The sequence below is a fragment of the Dromiciops gliroides genome, chromosome 4 (assembly GCF_019393635.1).
Source record: "Dromiciops gliroides isolate mDroGli1 chromosome 4, mDroGli1.pri, whole genome shotgun sequence".
Lineage (NCBI taxonomy): Eukaryota > Metazoa > Chordata > Mammalia > Microbiotheria > Microbiotheriidae > Dromiciops > Dromiciops gliroides.
In genome coordinates, this window is record NC_057864.1 from 17,251,608 (window position 1) to 17,272,647 (window position 21,040).

Consider the following 21,040-nt stretch of genomic DNA (forward strand, 5'->3'; position numbering starts at 1 on the left):
GATGCGCATGATGACTAACCACCATTCCAGAGGCCAGATGCTGGACTGTGAGCCAGAGAGATGAAGGGCTCAGCCTGCGGAAGAGATGTTTGTGTTTTAGACGTGGCCAACGGGGAAGTTGTTTTGCTTGATGATGCATATTGGTTACAAGGGTTTTGTTTTTCCTCTTTTTTCCCAGTGGGAAGGGAGAGGTAAGGAAATATATATGTGTGTGTGTGTGTTCATTTGTCCATTTTTAATGACTGGCCCTGATGCCTAGAATTCTCTCCCTCCTCACCTCTATCTTCAGGTCTCAGGTTTTCTGCAAGAAGTCTTTCCTAGTCCGGGCCCCCTCGTGTTCTCCAATTTATCAGAGAGAGAGAGAGAGAAATATAGCTATATTTGCATCTTGCTTTTACATACTTGTTTGGATGCTCTCCCTATTAGAATGGAAGCTGCTTGAGGGTAGGGACTGTCTTTTGCCTCTTTTTGTAGCCCCAGAGTTTAGCCCTGTGAATGGCACACGGCAAGTGGATTGATAGTGGCTATTTTGCTCTGGTAGATGACCTTTCCTCTCTAACTGTGCTCTCCACCAATGAAATGGCAGCGTGTCCCCCTCCCCAACTCTCCCTCACAGGGTCATTATGATGAGCCAATAGACTGCAAGCTTCCTGAGGGCGGAACCGGTCTCACTTTGATCTCTCTCACACCTGCTGGGTCTTGTACTGTTTCTCCTCCAGGCCTCACTGACCCTCCTTCCTCACCTGGTTTCCTACACCTCAGTTTAAGTGGCTCTTTCTCCATGAGGCCTTGCTGGGTACCCTGGGCTGCTCCGGACTTCTCTTCAAGGCCTCCCCTACATTTGTTTTGTATACACCAACTGGTGGATAGATGTGCATGTTCTCTCTAGCACTGAAAGGCAATCTCCTTGGGCCTAGGATTGTCACTTTTCTATCTCTGTATTCCAGCACTCAGCACACTGCTCAGCACACAGTAGGGGCCTAATAAATGTGTTGATGCCACTTTTTTCCAGCGGCAGAATCTGGGCTGCCACTCAACTCCTGATGGAAGACTTTTCACCAGTAAAAGTGGGCTGACAGGAGCCCTCTTCACTGGGCCCTGAATAAGTCTTCCTAAAGTATGCTTGGAGATCATTGGACAAGCCACCAGAAAGGGCAGAACTGCCTCATTGGAAGCTGGCAGGCGGATGCTGAAATGTACCAGCAATAGCATGATTCCAAATTTTTGACTGGGGAAAACAGCTCTTAGTGTGGTGTGCACCCAGAGCCGGCACAATAAAAAAAATTAGAGACCATTATGTAAATGCATATTTAGACCCTTTAAAAATGTGCATTATTTACTCGAGAGTCAATAAAGGCTTTTCTCAAGTGTTTCCAGTTTATCACGACGCATCCATCTGCATCCATGTTGACGTTAATACAATTTGGTGTATTAAAAGGCACTACAGAATTGGCTTCGGCTGGGGCTGCATGAGAGGCCAGGCCCAGCTGGGACTGACGAAAACGTGCCACCCAGGAAGGATCTCCCTGCATGACAGGGGCTGAAACTTTAACAAGGTGCCAGATTTTCTCAAAAACAACATTTCAGGCTACTCAAAAGTCCTGTTAATGGGGCCGGGCAATCTAATTTGATTTCTTCCAAAGGGTTCTACCTGCCCAAAAGTCCACAGAGGAGCACTGTACCTGATACTGAGTTAGCATGTTTGTTTCGTTCATTCATTCATTCATTTGTTGGTTCATTTATCCATTTTTTCATTCATTTGTTTGTTCATTCACTTGTTGGTTCATTTATCCATTTGTTCATTCATTTTTTTATTCATTCATTCATTTATTTGTTCACTAAATGAATAAATGGAAAACGGAAGCGATGAACCATTAGAATTTCTTGGCTCAGGCGGTAGACTGTAAGCTCCCTGAGGAAAGGATTACTTTTGTTTCATGTTGTTTGTTGATGCCCAGCACTTAGCCCAGTGTTTTTTACACTTTTGATGGGGATTATGAAGAACACTGAACTTGGAATCAGAAAGATGTCATTTCACATTCCATTTCAGACACTTCTTAGCTGTATGACCCTGGGCCAGGGACTTAAACCTCTCTGTGCTCCAGCATTTGTGAAATGAAGGATTCAGTCTGCTGGTAAATATTTAATAAACAGCTCTCCAGAAAAACGTACATGTGAAAGACTTTAAGTTTAATCTGCGTTATTAACATTTTCTCCATCTTAAGTCTAGACCATCAACAAAGCAACAAGCCCAGCCTTAATTTGGAGCATTTACCAAATTCCCAAGTGTAAAAGTTCTCACTGAAGATTCAACAACCGGCTCTTGCCAGATGTCTCAGCACAACCCTGCAGGGGACTCAGTGGTCTTCAAGGTTCCTTCTGGTTTTAAACCTATGATCTTATGATCCTTCTCTTTGCAAATATGAAAAGTGGTCTCCAATTCTTTATTCTGTGAAACTTTATGATCTTGCCACAATGGAGCTTCTGATGTCTTCTTTCTCCGTACAGCCATGACTCCATTCCAAAAACATTCATTCACCACATGCACAATGCTGTGCTCCCACTGGTGGGGGCTCCTCACCTTCAGTAGCCTCTGGGATACTGTACCAGTGCCTCGCTTTTGTATTGAAAGCTCTTTGCGGTCTGGCCTCAGTCCACTTTTCTTGAATATTACTGCCCTTCACCTATACATCCCTGTCAAACTGGCCTGTTTACTTGCTCTTCCCCATCTCCAGCCTGCATGCCTTTGCACAAGCTGTTCCCCATGCCAAGAATGTGCTTCCTTTTCCCCTCCGAGAACCTCCAGCTTCCTTTAAGACAAGTCTTCTTTATCGACTAGGCCACCTTGCCTCTAATTGTCCATTATATATTTTAAACAATAACCCAAACAAGCAGTGATCATTAAGCTCCTGCTTTGTGTCAGGCACTGTGTTAGGTGCTGGAATATGAAAACAAAATGAAATTATCCCTGGCTTCAGGGAGCTTACATTCTCTCGGAGGAAATATCACCTGTACCACATACATATACACAAGTTAGCACAAGGTGAGTTCGGGCAGGAGACATAAGAAGGGAGGGAGGAATTGGGATGGTCCTCGTGTAAAGCTGACTCTAAAAGAAGCTAGAGATTTGAAGGGTGAAGATGTGGAGAGAATGACTTCCAGGCATGGAAGGGATGGCCTAAGCGGAGACACAGAAATGGGCAATGGAGAATAGATTTTACTTAAAATAAAAACCAAAAACACCAGGAAGAAAACAAGGACACCCCAATAAACCAGGCTGAGACCTCGGTGAGTTATCTCTGCAATTCCCTTATTTCACAAACAAGGAAACTGAGGCTTCTGTAACTTGCCTGAGCTCACAGAGCTTTCCACAATAGAACAACCGATTTGGCCTCTGGGGAGATGTCCCATGATCCTCTAGGTTCAGAGGGTAGATTTCAACCCAATTTGAACCTTCTCACTGTAGGGCTACTATGCTTTCTACTCTATCATGTCATCTTGGGGGCATGTGCTACTCTTTTAGAGACGATGACTAGTGTTGGTGCAATGAATTATTTTACAAAATCACCAACATCTCAACACTCTGTTGCTATTTGCTTGCTCCAACAAAGTCCTCGAGGGGCTTGAACTCAGAGAAGGTTGTTGAATTTCTGATAGCATGAAATGTGGTGGGTAGACTACTGCTCTCAGAGCTCACTCTAACCCAGCATCCCCCTGAAGGTACCTATTTTCTAAATTGACCATATTATCGTCCTAATTGGCTGGGCCCCCATGCCTGGCTGATGGGAAATGCTTTCAAACACCATGCAACAGCTGTGTTTATTGGGAATATGAAGAGTGACTTTTTAATAAGCAAAGTTGGCCAGGATCCAGGTTCCTGGAAGGGAAGTTGAACTTCTATGTAATATGCCAGTGGTAATAGGAGACAAGAGATAAGGCACAGAAAAATAAAACAATATTTCGGTCACCCACCCACCCTACCTCCACCCTCACCTCCTCCCAATCAGCCATCTTGCAATAAATGAGCAGTGATTTCAAACAGGCTGGATTCTCATAACTACCTGCTGGGAACACACAGAGAGTTCTAAAAGAAAGCCCGGGGATTTGCGTCAGAAGCAGTATGCATTGGTAGCAAAGGGGTCCAAGATGGCGGAGTGTTGGGAGGTTGGCAGGACTCTTAGTATATTACAGCTAAGGTCACGTCTAGCTTAAAATTGATGAACCTATGAATCTCTAAAGGGGAGGAGAGGGGAAAAGGAAATACACATTTATATAGCACCTACAATGAACCAGGAGCTGTACTAAATATTTACAAATATTATCTCAATTGATGCTCACAATGACCCTGAGAGGTGATTGCTATTATTATCCCCATTTTTAACTTGAGGAAATGAAGGCAAATAGATGTTAAGTGACTTGCCCAGGGTCACACAGCTAGTAAATGTCTGAGGCTGGATTTGACCTCAGGCCCAGGGCTGCCTTTGATTTCTTTGGTGAGGGTACTAGTGCTCCCAATACCTTTCTATACTTAATGGATGATATGGAAGAATCAACCTGGCTGAAAAATCAACAGCTACCCTCCCCATGGGCTTAGATAGACTGAGCTTAACCAGGCTGGTCCTCAGAAGGGTTCACCACTGGACTGGCATTCAGAGCCTTTCTAGCTACCAGGTCCGGTCATAGTGTTTCCATAGCCAACCATGTCCTTGAGAATCCAGCATCGTCACCGTGTAATGAGACACTGGAGATGGCCTCCAAGAAAGGCCTTTTGCTGGTTACATCTCCATTGAAAAAAATGAGCAAAAAGCATTTGGGAGGATAATACTGATTGACTACATTTAACACCACCACCACCACCACCAAGCATTTATATACATACACACACACACACACATATATATATATATACATATACATATACATACAGATATATATATATATATATATATATATATTTGTTTTTTACCAGGCAATGAAGGTTAAGTGACTTGCCCAGGGTCACACAGCTAGTAAGTGTCAAGTGTCTGAGGCCGGATTTGAACTCAGGTACTTCTGAATCTAGGGCTGGTGCTTTACCACTGTGCCATCTAGCTGCCCTAACAACAAGCATTTATAAAAAGGCAGGTAGGTGGCACAGAGGATAAAGTACCACCATGCCTAGAGTCAGGAAGACTCATCTTCTTGAATTCAAAACTGGCCTCAGACACGTACTAGCTGTATGACCTTGGGGAAGTCACTTAACCCTGTCTGCCTCAGTTTTCTCCTCTGTAAAATGAGCTGGAGAAGGAAATGGCAAATCACTCCAGCATCTCTGCCAAGAAAACCCCAAATGGGGTCATGAAAAGTCAGACACGACTGAAGTGACACAATAAAACTGGGATCTCCAGTGCCTTGCACAATGCCTGGTACATTTTAGCATGAAATAAGTGTGATCTATTTCTCTCTCCCAGAATTCTCTCTCCTTTCTTGTCTCCACCTTTTGGCTTCCCTAGTTTCCTTCAAGTCTCAGTTAAATTCTACCTTTTGCAAGAAGCCTTTACTGGTCTCCTTTAATGTTATTATTTTCCCTCTAGGATTATGTCCAATTTATCATGCACATGTCTTATCTGTACATAGCTGTTTGCTTTTGGCTTCCTCATTATATTATGAACTCCTTGAAGGTATGGACTATTTTTGCATTTCTTTGATAGTTCTTCCTTCCTTCCTTCCTTCCTTTTTTCTATCTATCTATCTATCTATCTATCTATCTATCTATCTATCTATCTATCTATCTATCTATCTATCTATCTATCTATCTATCTATCTATCTATCTCTTATTTTGCAAACCTTAAAATGTTACAAAAATATCAGTTGCTGGTGGTCCCTAGAGGAGCACTAGGATTTTAAGGTACTGAAGGGGAAGGATTCAACCCCAAGATTGTGTTCCAAATATGAAACATGATGCCTGGCATACAGTAAGTGCTTAATAAGTGCTTGTGACTGACTTTTGAAATCAGCCAAACCTTGAATACCCCACCCTAGTTACAGCTCTGGGTGAACCCAGGCCTCTTCACTTTCAGTTCAGTGTTCCCCCTGATACAGTGCTATTCTAGGGGGTGCCTATAAAGGAGACATCCTTCAAAGCCTAAGGAGGTGAGAGGACAATAGGGGCAGGATCCCCAAAAGGCCAAGTCCTAGAATCTCTGAGCTGGGAGGGGGCCGTAGACAGCATCTGCTGGGAGTATTTACCCTAGCATCTATAGTCTTAAAAAAAAAAAGATTTTCATCACTATATTTCTTTCTTTCTTTCTTCCTTCCTTCCTTCCTTCCTTCCTTCCTTCCTTCCTTCCTTCCTTCCTTCCTTCCTTCCTTCCTTCCTTCCTTCCTTCCTTCCTTCCTTCCTTCCTTCCTTTCTGCAGGGCAATGAGGGTTAAGTGACTTGCCCAGGGTCACACAGCTGGTAAGCGTCAAGGGTCTGAGGCTAGATTTGAACTCAGGTCCTCCTGAATCCAGAGCTGGTACTTTATCCACTGTGCCACCTAGCTGCCCCCCATGACTGTATTTCAATTAGAGGGTTAAGTTATAGGAAAATGATTTAACTGTTTTCTTTTGTCACCCTATTGTTCCCTGGCAACCCAATTTCCTTTGTGCATGTGGAGTCCCTATTATGAGAACATGTCGCCAGACTGTGTTAGAGATAGAAGGAACTCCGTTGGTCCTAATACGGCTCTCACCCATCTTTCCAGAAGGATTTCACATTTATTCCCCCCTCACAAATGCTGATTCCAGCTAAGCTGGTCCAGTGCTTGCTGTTCCTAGTAGGTGTCATCGCATCTCCCACCTCCCTGCCTTTGTAGAGGCAGTTTCCCATGCTCAGAAGGTTTTTCTTCCTCTTGGAATCCTAATCTTCCATCAAGATTCAGCTCAGGTGCTACTTTTTATAAAGTACCACCTTCCTCATTTCTATCACCACTTCCCCGGCCCCAGTTGTTACTTCTCTTGCCCCTCCTGGAGTTGACTCAGCTTTTGTGTAATGGATAGAAGACCAACCTCTAAGGCAGAAAGACCCGGGTTCAAGTCCTAATTCTGACACTAGAGACTATGTGGTCCAGGGCAAGTCACTTAACCTCTGATGACTAAGTCAAAGGCTGAAAAGAGAGTAAAGGAGGAGTTGGGATACGGAATGACGTGTGCGAGGAATTAGGGTCACTTCTAGAAGAGAGCTAAACATGAAGGCTTGGCTTTTGAAAAGCAAGCTGCTCTAATTCCAAACAGCTTCTGGAAGTCAAAAGCTCTCCTCTTACACAGAATCTTTTGTTCGGTGTACTGGACTTGGTGACGGAGCCTCCTTTGAAATGTCAGGGAAGCGGGGCAGCTACGTGGCGCAGTGGATAAAGCACCGTGCCTGGAGTCAGGAGGACCTGAGTTCTAATCCGGCCTCAGACACTTAACACTTACTAGCTGTGTGACCCTGGGCAAGTCACTTAACCCCAATTGCCTCACTAAAAAAAATAAAAAGAAAGAAATGTCAGGGAAGCAAGGCGCTAAGGCCCCGAGCCTCTCTGTGCCTCAGTGTCCTCTCTTGTTAGGATGGACTCAGCAGCCTCCAAGCTTCCTCCCAGCTCTTCAGCTGTGATCTGACTATCACATGTGGCCTTGAGCCCCACAGCTCCTTAAGCCTCACTTTTCTTCCTTTGTAAAATCAGAGGGCAGAGGGATTAAGGGAATAAGCATCATATAGCACCTACTGTGTGCCGGGCACTGTGCTAAGTGCTTTCCAACTATTATTTGATTCCCACAATGACCCTGGGAAGGACGTGCCTCTCTCAACCCCATTTTAGAGCTGAGGAAAACGAGGCAAACAGAGGTTAAGTCACTTGCCCAGGGAGACACAGCTGCTGAGTTTCTGAGGCTGGATTTGAACTCAGGTGTTCCTGACTTCCAGGCCCATTGCCACACCAAGCCGTCAAAGGGTTGGCCTCGATGGCTCCTAAGGTCCCTCAAATCTATGACCTGAGAATATCTTCTAAGCATATCTAGGGTCTGAAGGTGAAAGGTCACCTTTAACTCTCTGATTGGATGATCTCTGAGGTGCCTTCCAACACACAATATGGGACTCTACTATCTGCATCCTCTGCTTCAGCCTGTAATCCTTTCTATTCCTTTCACACAGGCTGGCACCTATGAATGATCGTCTTGTATTTAAGCTTTTGGGCACCAGAAAAATATTTTTTAAAAAGCAGCAAAAGCCCAAGAAGGTAATGAGTGAGCCAGCGTGGAAGTGGGCATCCAGAGAAGACCGACAGGCCCTCTTCCATAACTATGCCACCCGGCTCTGGGCACCCAAAGCTCAGGCCACATGAGGCTGAGCTCAGGGGGACGAGGCTCTTCTCCGGGCTCCCCATCCTTGCTCCCAGCATCCTTGGCTCCCCTGCTTGCCCACCTGCTCTGCCAGAGATGCCGAGCTGATACTACATCAGCACCGTCCCAGCGACACTAATTCACTCAACTTGGGCCATGATTTATGGCTCTGTCAATAGGAGAGGCTGGAAATCCTAGGTCGACGCTTCAACGCGGATGCCACCACAGAGGTAGCATACGCTCCTGAACAGTCCCTTGTTCCTTCTTTGCATCAAAGTCAATCAAGAACTCGGTCTTGTCATTGGCTGGAGATAACGAGCACACCATTAGGGTGGCCATCCCTCCCCGACTGTCCAGCCACTGCAGGATGTAGACTCAGAAGCCTGCTGCAGACACTGTTCACCTGGGGGCCATGAATTTGTTTTTCAAATATTTTGATAGCTACGTTTCAATACATTTGGTTTTCTCTGTATTCCTCTGTGTTTTGTTTGATGTATTTAAAAATATGGTGGGGGGGGGCAGCTAGGTGGCACAGTGGATAAAGCACCAGCCCTGGATTCAGGAGGACCTGAGTTCCTCAGACGCTTGACACTTACTAGCTGTGTGACCCTGGGCAAGTCACTTAACCCCAATTGCCCCGCCAAATAAATACATAAATAAATAAAAAATTACAAATATAAATACGGTTCTGAGAAGGGGTCTTCAAGCTGCCCCAGTGTATCAAATGGATCCTGGAACCCCCAAATCCCTGGTCTACAAGCACATTAGGGAGGCCAATGCCTGTTGTTGCCCATTATTAAGTCCTCTTCTAGTCTTCCATCCTTTTGGGGTGCAGAGGAGGGCTTAGGGAGGTCAGCACTTTTTTTGTCTTGGGAGGTAGAGATCTCAGTCTGTGTGGCTAGTCACCCCATTCTTCTCTCTAGTGTGGCCCCTGGGACATCTCGATTCTTTGAAAGATTAAGCACCCCGTCCTCTTGGGCCTTCAGGAGCGTGTCCTCCTCACTGAAAGGAGATAGCAGCACAATTCCCCGGCGAAGGAGGCCCCTTTAGAAGTTGGCTGCGGGGATGACAAATGAACCCAGCGGGGGGCCTACCCATCTATCTCAGGACAAATTATTAGTGTAATTGAGCTTTTACTTATGCATTTATCTGGTAATTATTGAACAGTTACACGCAGCAAAGCCAAGCCATTGGGGCACTTTATGAGCCCCCACCCGGTGGGGGGGCCTCCTGGTTAATTTAGGAGGCTTCCGAGGCAAGTGGGGCGCTTGAGGACAGACAGGCAGGCAGGCAGGTTCTGAGCCTGGCTCTGTTAAATGTTTCTCATGTCACAGAGAAAACCTTCGCAATATGGTAAAGGCTGATTCTAATTCTATCCATATTTAGGAGTTGAAAACCTTTTCCTAATGACTGTTCCCATCCTTTCCTGTGAAGCCCCACTCCCTAATTCTCCTTCTGGGCCAGGGTTTTTTCTAAGGAATGAATTTCATAATTTTAGGCCCTTGTCCCCTTTGGGATCATAGAGTTAGAGCCTAAATGGGCTTCAGAGGCCAGTGACTCCAACCCCCTCACTTTACAGCTGAAGAAGCCCAGAGAACACAGTTACAGCATCACCGACCTAGAGCTAGAAATGACCTCAGAGCACATCATATCCAATCAACTCACTTAAAGAAGGGGGAGACAGGGGCAGCTAGATGGCGCAGTGGATAGAGCACTGGCCCTGGAGTCAGGAGTACCTGGGTTCAAATCTGGCCTCAGACACTTAACACTTACTAGCTGTGTGACCCTGGGCAAGTCACTTAACCCCAAATGCCTCACTAAAAAAAAAAAAAAATTAAAAAAAAAAAGAAGGGGGAGACAGAGGTTCAGAGAGGGCAGGGGCAGAAGGATCAAAGCCTTGTCATTGAGAGCTAAAAAGGGACCCTGCAGACTCTCCAGACCAGTTCCCTCCACCTCTCTCTTTCTCTTTTTAAAAAATTCATGGGTAGGGGACCCTTTGGAAGTGACTTTCCCCAGGTCACACAACTAAGAAGTAGCAAAGTCAGGATTTGAACCCAGATCATCTGACTATAGAGCCCCAGACCTTTTCACTGTACCATGACTACTTTTATTATTTATTTTTTACTATTCACTATTTATTTATTTTTAAATTATTTTTACTATTTTACTATTTACTTTTTTTTTACTATTTTTACTTTTTAAAAACTTATTTTACTATTTTATTTTTACTTTTTATGTTTTACACATACTCCTTACTCTTCAGGTGACTCCGATTCTGTAGCCAAAGCTAAGCATGCTTGACCTTGCAAGGTCAGCTCACCTCTTTTAAGATGTTGCTCAGTTGAGGGGCAGCTAGGTGGCGCAGTGGATAGAGCACCAGCCCTGGATTCCGGAGGACCTGAGTTCAAAACTAGCCTCAGACACTTAACACATACTAGCTTTGTGACCCTGGACAAGTCACTTAACCCCTATTGCCTCACCAAAAAGAGAAAAAAAAGATGTTGCTCAGTTCAGCTGAATTCATCAAACATTTCTTAGGCTGCTCTCATGGTGGAGACAGTGATGCTACACTCTGGGCATACAGAGACGCCTTCCCTGGTCTCTGCCCTCAATATGTTTATCATCTAAGTGTCTGTAACACTCACACCAACAAGGGTGATGGTGCAAGGTGATGGACGGCAGGAAGGGGAAGGGGAGAGAGCCAACATTCTCTAGGGATGTTTGAGGAGGGAGAACTTACAGTTTGGCTCATCAGAGAATATTCTGTGGAGTTGGTGCTCCTAGGATAGAGCTCAGTATGAGTAAAATGATAGTAATGGCTGACATGGAGATAGTGTTTTAAAGTTTGCAAAGCTCTTTAATACGTTACCTCATTCGAGATATAATTATCTCATGATCTCAATTTCATTACTTCTGGAAATGTAATCAAAAGGTTTTCATTGAGTAGTTAATGATAAGGTTACTATTATTCCAATTTGACACATGGAGAAACTGAAGCTCAGAAAAGTTAAGTGTTTGTCTGAAGTCAGATAGTAAATGCCAAAATGGAATTAGAACCCAGATCTTCTGCCCTCCCAGCCCAGACTTTTTTCCACTGTGTCTTGGTTCCTTTAGAGGAAAAGAAGGATTTTCAATGGATAGATGGAAAGGGAGGTAGAGAGAAGATGCAATGAAGAATTCAGGGAATGGTGAGTAGCCCAGTTTGTGGGGATGGACAGAGTGCGTAAGGGAATAATATGAAAACAGGCTAGAAAAGGACTGACTTTTAGTGAAGCATCTGCAGATCAATGTGGTTAGTTTTGTTTTTGTTTTTGTTTTTGTGGGGCAATTAGGGTTAAGTGACTTGCCCAGGGTCACACAGCTAGTTAAGTGTCAAGTGTCTGAGGCTGAATTTGAACTCAGGTCCTGCTGAATTCAGGGCCAGTGCTCTATCCACTGCGCCACCTAGCTGCCCCCAATGTGGTTAGTTTTTAAATCCAAGAAGATGTTTTTTCCCCAGTGATAAAAAGGAGCAATTCTCTGGATGGGGGGACATTTTAGAATCTTCTTACCAGCAGCTGAATCCCTAGTGTGACCAAGCTTGGCTTGGTTTATCTCTTTCCAAAGGGGATTCAGGTCCATGTAATCCACAGAAGACAGTCTCTGGAGTTGGGTAGGAGCAAACCCCAAGAGCTGGGAGCTTATGATAAACCAGAGGAAGAGTAGGAAGAGCAGGATGACAAAGGCCAGGGTAGCAACAGTCAAAGGAACTGGGAATTTTTAGCCAGAAGGAGAGAAGACTTTGGGGTGGGGGTGAGGGAGGAGCTCAAGCATTCCAAGTCCTGTGGAAGGAAGATCAGACTGTTCTGTTTGGCCCCAGAAGGAGGAGAGCTATCCGCAGGCTGCCCCAGCAGGTGTGGCTTCTCCCTCACTGGAGGGCTTCACACCAGGCCACCTCTCAGGGTGTGACTCTGGCCTTCCTATGAAGGTCTTCACCCATGGAATGTGAAGGGCTTCTTTCTGGGTGGTGAAAGTCCTTAGTAAAAAACAATCCCTGGAATGAATGCTGAGGACCCTGCTCTGACACTTACTGTCTGTGTGACCTTGGACCAGTCTCTGTGCTTTACCCAGTCTCAGTTTTCTCATCTTTAAAATGAGGGGATGGAATGAACAGTCTCTGAGATTTTGTGGTGCTATGATCACCTCACTGAAGCCTGTGCGTACTATGGACTCCACACCAGGCCAGACACTGGGGACAAACAAAAGTGTTTGCCACATGTCGCTTTGTGAAAAGGCCACATTTGTCACATCTTAGACCAGGACACAAGGTCTAACAAAGGGAATTTCTTTTGCAAAGCTTTGCTAAAAAGCAGATTTCCTTTTTTCAGTTGAGGACTCTCTAGGAAATCTTGAATGCATGACAGTCACACACATGTGAGGTTCAGGACGCTCTTAATAGCAATGGTGAAGAATTGAGAATCATCAGTGGGAGTCACTGATTTTCCTAGAACATTTTGCTGGTGTACCTGTTTTTCTATCTGTAAAATGACAAGGCTAGACTAAATCATTGTCTCTCAGGCACTGGCTTTTGCCAAATGGGTAACTGGTCTTTCACTACCAAATTGTCTATGAAAACCTATAAACTTCAAAGTAAATCTTTTCCATTATATCTTATTTCTGCTCCTAGGGCCTGGGGGGGAGGGGTACAAAGAAAAAGTGAAAACATTGCCTGCCCTCCAAGAGCTTACATTCTAGTTCTATTAATGCAGGCTTCTAAGGTACTTTTTTTTTTAGTGAGGCAGTTGGGGTTAAGTGACTTGCCCAGGGTCACACAGCTAGTAAGTGTTAAGTGTCTGAGGCCGGATTTGAACTCAGGTACTCCTGACTCCAGGGCTGGTGCTCTATCCACTTTGCCATCTATCTGCCCCTCTAAGGTACTTTTGAATCGGTAGAAAGTACTTTGCAAATTTAAGGCCATTATGTAAATGTTTGATATTATTGTTGTCCTTGTTTGTAATTCACTAGAATTCTCTGTGGCAAAAAGTGCAAATATCTTCCCCACTTTATAAACAACAAGGAACTGATGCTCAGAGAGTAGAGCTTAGTGACCTGCTCAGGGTCTGAAGGTGACAGATTTTAATTGGACAATCCCCAAACCTCGTTCCTGCTTATTTTAGGGTTCTGATGGTCACCAGATAACCAGTCATATTATGACTGCTTTCCAAAATTCTGAACATCTGAAATCTGAGTATTTTAGGAGTCTCTCTGTAGCATCATTCAAAGCTCCTCGCCCCTTGTGGATGTTTTCCTCAAGCTGGCTTCACAGATTCCCAGTAAGGGGGGCAGCTCACAGGTTCTCGCTTTCCTGTCATAGGTATCTATACCTGTACTTGCCCACAGTGACACAGAGAGAAGGTGGGAGAAGTGGGACTCACGCCCTGCGTTTCCAGCTCTGAGCCCCATGCTAAGTACACCACGGCAGCCTCAAAAATCATCCCCGGGGTTAATACTTTCTTTAAAATGCGAAGGTTTGGGGGGAGGGAGGAAGGCAAGAATAATCTTCAGTTACCACAAATAAAGAATTGTCATAATTAAATAGTTGACTATGACTGACATTTTCAGCATCAGTCAAGTCCAGTGTCTGGAAGTGCAGGCCCCCATTAGCTTAAAGTGCATGGTAATTGTCTGTAATGTAGGAGGCTTGCATGCCTGGACTGGGAAGCTTATTTCTTCTTTCAGTCCCCGTCAAGCTAGAAATGTTTTACCGACATAAACTAATCTCAACCACGTGGAGAAAGATGTGGCACAGTCTTATCCCCAGGATGCACATGGGGAAACTGAGGCCACGAAGTTCAATGATTTCTCCAAGCCGCAGAGGTCTGAAGCCAAGGAGCTGCTGGGGCTGTTAGACCACACTGCCCCACCCCGGGCGGTAAGGAAGGATGTGGTTAGGAGGGCAAAGACTCTGAAAAGCCAGTGTTCAATGGCTGTAGACGCTCAAGGTCTCTGCCAAAATGGCGCATTCATACTGGGTGTGGGTTTGGCAGACCATGGATTTTGTTTAGAAAGAACAGGCCCAATATGGCCACAAACACAATGATTTGTGCATTATTTTGAAGAGGGTTCAAATCCTTCCCACAAGAGTGACTAGTTATACCAACAACTAACATCAATAGAGAGTTATTCCTCTCTAATCAGAATGAACTTCCAGTTCTAATCTGCCCCTGGGATCCTCGTTACCTCTAGGGTAAAATGCATTTAGAACCCAATCTGGCTCCACACTCTTTAGATATTGAAGACCAACATTACTCTGCCTGATAAGCTTCAGCCTGATGTTCCCTGCGTTGGCTATTCCATTTCCCATCTCCATGCCCTTGCAGAGAGGCTGCCCCTCATGCCCCAGACACCCTTCACTCCTGCCTCCCTCTACAGTAATCTCTAGCCCCCACCTCCCTTTGATTCTCATCCAAGACATCACTTCCTACATGAGCCATTCCCTGATCACCCCATTTCGCCATTCCTTTTCTCTCAATTACTCTGCACATATGTTGCACTTCATTATCTGGGTATTTGCCTTCCCCTCTTTCCTTCCCTCTCCCCTGGTAGAACTGAAGCTTCTTCAGGGTGGGGCTTATTTGTTCTGTCTGGGCCTTACTATCACCCAGCGCGGTGCCCGGCACAGACTACACGCTTAAGTAATCACGGTGAGTCAGATCGAAATCCTCCTTCCTCATTCTTCAGACGCATCTCAAGCATCCCCCCTTTCTTTTCACTTAGACTCTTAGGTAGTGTCTGGACAGTACCGAGTTTGTTAGAAATGTGGTAAGTATGTGGTTAACTTAACCAAGGAGATCTGGCGCTAAAATTGGGTAATCTTTTGGATGGCTTGTTCACCGGTAACGGTGGTGGAGATGACAGTCGACTTCAAGTATTTAAAGGGTATCAAAATGCAAGATGGATTAACCACATTCTGCTGGACCCCAGAGAGTAGAACCAGTTGTGGAAGTGGTAGAGAGGTAGACTGAGGCTTAATTTCAGGAAAATAATTGAACCCACATTCTATCCGAACACTGAATGGGCAGCTTCAAGAGACCACACAGGTAGTATGACAAAGGCAGGGCCTCGGATGCTTTCCATCGTTAATACACTGGTCTTCTTTCCTCCGGTCATGTTTTGCCTTTCCTTGGTGGTGTTAGAATGAATGACACGTGCCTCAGTTTACCTTTTTGTTAAACTTCACCTGCAACAGAGGCCTAGGTCTTCAAGGCCTACTCTATAGTATCAGAGGTTTTGAGTGAGAAGAGTCTTTAAAGACCATTTAGTCCAACCTCCTAATCTCAGAGATGGAGAAAGATGAATGACTTTCTCAAGGTTTCACAATGAGTTGGTGGCCAATTTTGGACTGGAGTCCAAATCTCTCGGCTTTCAGTCTGGGGCTTTATCTCGTATAGCTTGCTGCCTGAACATAAGCCCTAATCGCAGCCATCATTTAACCAAATTAAGGGAAAACAATCAAAACAAATCCTAGTTAACACTTCGAGTGTCTCCCGACTAGATGACAAAGCCACATGGGGATGATGGAGCTTCTTTCGCTGATCAGTATATTCTTGGAAGCAGAGAATGAAAATCAATGAATCAATGCTTGGATCAGCTAGATTGAGGGTAAGGTTTCTCACAACAGACAAAATGGCTAAGTGGACTTTTTCTTAAGGAAATCCGATGTGATTTCCTTCTCCAGCTTGTTTCTCCATCCCTGTTGAAGAGTTAGATTTTGGTTGGATAAAAGGAAAAGTTTCCTAGCAATTAAAGCCATTCAGCAGTGAATCCACTGGCTTCCTGGGGAGGGGGAAGACTTTCTCTCACTGGACCACTTGTTGGAGGTCTGGGTGGGGGTGATTCTTGTTTGGGTCTGGGTTGGACTAGATCACTTCTGAGGTTCCCTCAGCTCTCAGATGCTGTGGTTCTAAAATAGCTGCCCATGCTTTTCAATTTGGGATCCCTTATTCCTACTCTCCCAACGTCCACATAATTCTTCCTTAAGCAATGGTATCATCCTGCTTCCCTAGAACCTGTCCTGGACGTCCTAGGCATGGTGGTGCCCTGCTGGGTATACTATAGAAGGGGTGCTTTTCCAGGCATGGGCTGGACTCAGAGACCCTTGGGATCTGTCCTGACTCTGCGCTTCACTGACATTCTCTGATGTCATTCCTCTAGATCAAAGGTTCTTAACATTGGGTCCACTGTGGACAGATTTCAGGGAATTTATGAACTTGAAAAGGAAAAAAAAAATGACATCTTTGTTTTCCCTAAACTCTAGCTGAAATTAGGCATTTCCTTGAATGATTTAAAAACATGGTTCTGAGAAAGGGTCCCTGGGCTTTGCCAGATATGTGGCAAGAGGGATCTATGACACAAAAACGATTAAGAATCCCTGATCTAGAAAGATATTCAGTTTTAGAAAAGGGACACAGATGGTGGAAATAAGATTGGAACCCATGGAAAACCAAGAGAAGGAGAAGCCACCTTCCCGAGACAGAATTCAAAGAAGATGAGAACTTAATTTTTCCCCATGTGTTCTGTGTTGCCACCTGAGTCCAAAGACCCACCTGCACTGAAGAAAACCATCCTCTCCCCCTGCTAAAAACAAACCAATGAATCCTTTCCTCTGGCGCTATGTTCAAGTTAAATGACTTGCTGACATTCACTGGAGGCTAGAAGCATGAAGTTAGAGCAAAACAGAAATCATGCTTGCCACAGACACATTTTAATAATCATCTTTAAAAGCGCCCAAGACCCAAATGATGGAAATTCTACAATGAGAACCAGACAAGCCATCCACCGTTGCAGAGGGGACCAGGGAGCAAGAAAAGCTTCGTGGTGCTTACGCCAAATAATGGATAACAAGATGAGGATTGGGGGGGAAAATGAGGCACCCATTGGGAAGAGAGCAGGTAAAAGATATGACATCCCACGAGGGCACCCACCATCCAACTGTGGGCAGAGAGGAGTCCTTTAAATAGGCATTCTAACACCCCCATCTGGCTCCTGCTCTTGTCTCACTGAAAAAGCCCTTTTCTTAAATACATTCTTGCCCGAAGCATGGAAAACCAATCCTATCTTTATGTCACTGCCATGACCCGGTGGTCCCCCATGGCCCGAGGCATCAGAGTAGTGTTTAATAAGACCTCTGGGGACGGCTTTCCATCGACCCTCATGCTGATCCCTGGGTGCTGGGTCCCCCCGGGAAAGCCTCACCTCTGGGTCCTGTAATGACAGGCCGATGGTGCTGTGTGAATGCCGTTCCCAGGGAAGAGGTCTGCGACGGCGAGGGACTGCTGAAACCAGACTTCTCGGACTTCTTTAGCGTGCTTGGCGACGGCATCCCTGGCAAGAGTGAGCGACAAGTGCGATTTAATAAGGCGAGGTCACGGACCGGCGGGCTGGTGCAGCAGGGAAGAGGCTGGAGCGGGAGCCCGAGGAAATCAGACGGACAAATAAAACGGGACGGGGCAGCAAATGGGAGCCTGGTGCTCAGTCATGGGCTCTGGGGCATGGATCTACAGCTGGAAGGGATCTGAGGGGGTCATCTGTACCGCTTTCCTCATTTTACAGAGGAGGAAACTGAGTCCCGGGGGGCCCGTGAGGTTCTGAGCTCTGAGCTCATCCAACCGCGTGATTATACAAAGGAGAAAACAGAGACCTAGAGAGAGTCCCAGATCACAGACAGCAAACGCTCAGTGTGCCTTGGTTCTCAACCTCGTCCTTCTGACCCTGCCCCAAACCGACATTTGCTTTCCACTATACCTGTCTGAGCATTCTAGAATAATAACTGCTGGTCATTGTTAATCAAAACTATTCAAATAAAAATTTAGATTCAGTTTTTCATGTTCCCCGAGGTTTCCCCAGGCTCCATGGAAGCCGTCATTATGAACTCTGCTATCTCCGTGCTGTGGGTATGTGGTGAAATGGAAAGAGCTGTGGATTTGGAGTCTAGGGTCTTGGGTGCAAATCCTGACCCATACTAACAATGTGACTCGGGCAAGGCAATGAACCTCTTTGAAGCTCTACTCCCTTCTGTATCCAGAAAGTGAGGTGGTTGGACTAGGAAATAGGAATAGCTGACATCTGAAGAGAACTCAAAGGTCTGCAAAGAACTTTATACATGTTTTCCATTTGCACACATTGTCCTGTATAAGCCTGGGAAGTCACCTTATCTTTGGAGGACTGAGTCCCTTCACTGGGACAGTGAAGGGTTAGATTGCACAGCTTCCCTTCCTGCTCTCACTTCTGATCCTATTAACTTCTAACTGTACAGAGAACACACATATGTTCAAATATAAGAAGGAATGTGGGATAATGTATAGAGTTGTCCACAGAGAGAGGAAGTCCTGGGTTCAAATCCTACTTCTGGTTTCTTGACCCTGGACAAATCATTTTGTCTCAGGTGATTCCATAAGACTAAAAGTTTCAAACAAATGAAAATGTGCATTGAAAGAAGGAAACCTTTCATTGTAAATTTTTGTTCGGTTGTGTCTGACTCTTTATGACCCCATTTTGGGGTTTTCTTCGTATAGGTAGTGGAGTAGTTTGCTATTTCCTTCTGTAACTCATTTCACAGATGAGGAAACTGAGGCAAACAAGATTAAATGACATTCCCAGGGTCACACAGCCATTAAGAGTCTGAGGCTGAATTTAAATTCATGAAGATGAGTCTTCCTGATTCCAAGCTCGATGAGCTATCCACCCCACCACCTAGCTGTCCTTTGTTGGGAGTTAACAATAGCAATTACAGAACTGGATTTTTTAAAAAATGGAACATAAATCAATATTAGGATTCTGATGCACAAATTTATTAGTGAAATTTAAAAAATACTCTCCTTACAGTCCACTGTCAGTTAGATTTTTTTTTAAAGTGAGGCAATTGGGTCACTTAAAGTCACTTAAGACTTGCCCAGGGTCACACAGCTAGTAAGTGTTAAGTGTCTAAGGCCGGATTTGAACTCAAGTACTCCTGACTCCAGGGCCGGTGCTCTATCCACTGTGCCACCTAGTTGCCCCCTGTCAGTTAGATTTAACATCTAGAAAGTGAGTTCGCTCCACAACAATGTTCTGAAAAAACTGTGTTGCACCCCAGTTTGACTCAGCACTGCCAACACAGAACGCTTATGTCTAAAATGAAAGTCAGTACCTGATGAAGTATAGTGTATGCCCGGTGACATAACTATAAGTATGATACTCTCCTATCCTGAGGCATTTTCATTGGAATGTATTAGGGAAATGATTTTAAATATCCCTCAAAATATGTAGGACAAAAAATCATCTAAGATGTAAATGAGCCACTCAATTCATTAGACCCTGCCTTGGGCCTATCATTCCTGGTTAATTTGTTTGATATATTCTCATTTTATGGATTCACAATTAAAAAGGCTGGTCTACGTTAGATCATGTGTTGACATCAAGAGAACATGAAATTTAAGTACAATTTTTAATCACAATTGGGCTTCCATTCATTATTTTGCCCATTAAAAATCAGTTCCGGAGGCAGCTAGTGGCACACTGGATAAAGCACCAGACCTGGATTTAGGAGGACCTGAGTTCAAATTCAGCATCAGACATTTGATACTTACTAGCAAGTTACTTAACCCTCATTGCCACCCCCCAAAATCAGTTCCATGTTGCAAAATTCGTGTGGATTAAGAAGTTTCACAAAGCATGGATAACTGAAGGTATGTCTCATATTTTAGTAATTAAAAATGATCGTACCCATTATTTTGTTGTCTATTCCTGTGATTTCATTAGTGTGGGAAACACTCAGGTGATGCCATAGTGCATAGAGCATTGGACTTGGAACCTGGAAGACTCATCTTCCTGAGTTCAAATCCAGCCTCAGACACTTCCTAACTGTGTGACCCTGGGCAAGTCACTTCGCTATGTTTGCCTCAGTTTCTTCATCTGTAAAATGAGCCAGAGAAGGAGATGGCCAACTCCTCCAGTGTCTCTGCCAAGAAAACCCCAAATGGGATCAAAGAGTTGAGCACAACTGAAAAATAACAAACTTCCTACGCTGAGGCCAATCAGCAATTGCTATAAAATTTATGGTTTAAAAGAATTGGGCACTAGAAGGTGATGGGTTATGGGCCCAGGGTCACATAGCTAGTAAGGGTCTGAGGCAGGATTTGAACTCAGGTCTTCCTGACTCCAGGTCCAGCACGCTACACATCATGGCGCCTCCGGCTGCTCTACTCTTCCCCCTATATGAGCCATTCCAGCTTCTGTCACCATCATCTGACTGGAGCTGCTCTCTAGAATAAACTGAAAGACCTCCTTCTTTTCAAATCTAATGGCTTTTCCTCGGTGTGTGCTGGTCCGGACCCTCTGCAGCATATGTGGCGGCTGGCCACGGGCTTCTCCTTGAAATTACCTCCTTCCTCAGCACAGGCATCTACAGGACTTTAATTTTACAAACTGTCTTCCTTCAGACAATCTCGGGAGATGTCTGTCACCATCCCTACTTTCTGGCAGAGGAGATGCCAAGTGATTGTAGGTGGCAGCGTCTAGACCTGAACTTGCGTCCAAGGCAATGGCACAGTAGAAGAAGCAATGTTGTGAACGAGAGGAATTCTGGTTTGGGAGTGAGGACTTAGAAAACTGGATGACCACAAAGGTCATTTAATCTTCACATCCTCGAGTGTCCTAATTTGTAAGATCACAACGGTAATT

The 21,040-nt window shown here is 44.9% G+C and overlaps 1 protein-coding gene across 9 annotated transcripts in view; it reads right to left on the bottom strand.

The window, feature by feature from the left end:
* The window catches only part of NFIA (nuclear factor I A), a 708,739-nt gene that overhangs the window by 83,126 nt on the left and 604,573 nt on the right, over positions 1–21,040 (bottom strand). For all 9 annotated transcript variants that reach the window (XM_044005161.1, XM_044005162.1, XM_044005160.1 and 6 more), the window contains one exon: positions 17,576–17,704. In XM_044005161.1, coding sequence (XP_043861096.1) covers positions 17,576–17,704 — 129 coding nt within the window. The remainder of the gene's footprint in view (positions 1–17,575; positions 17,705–21,040) is intronic.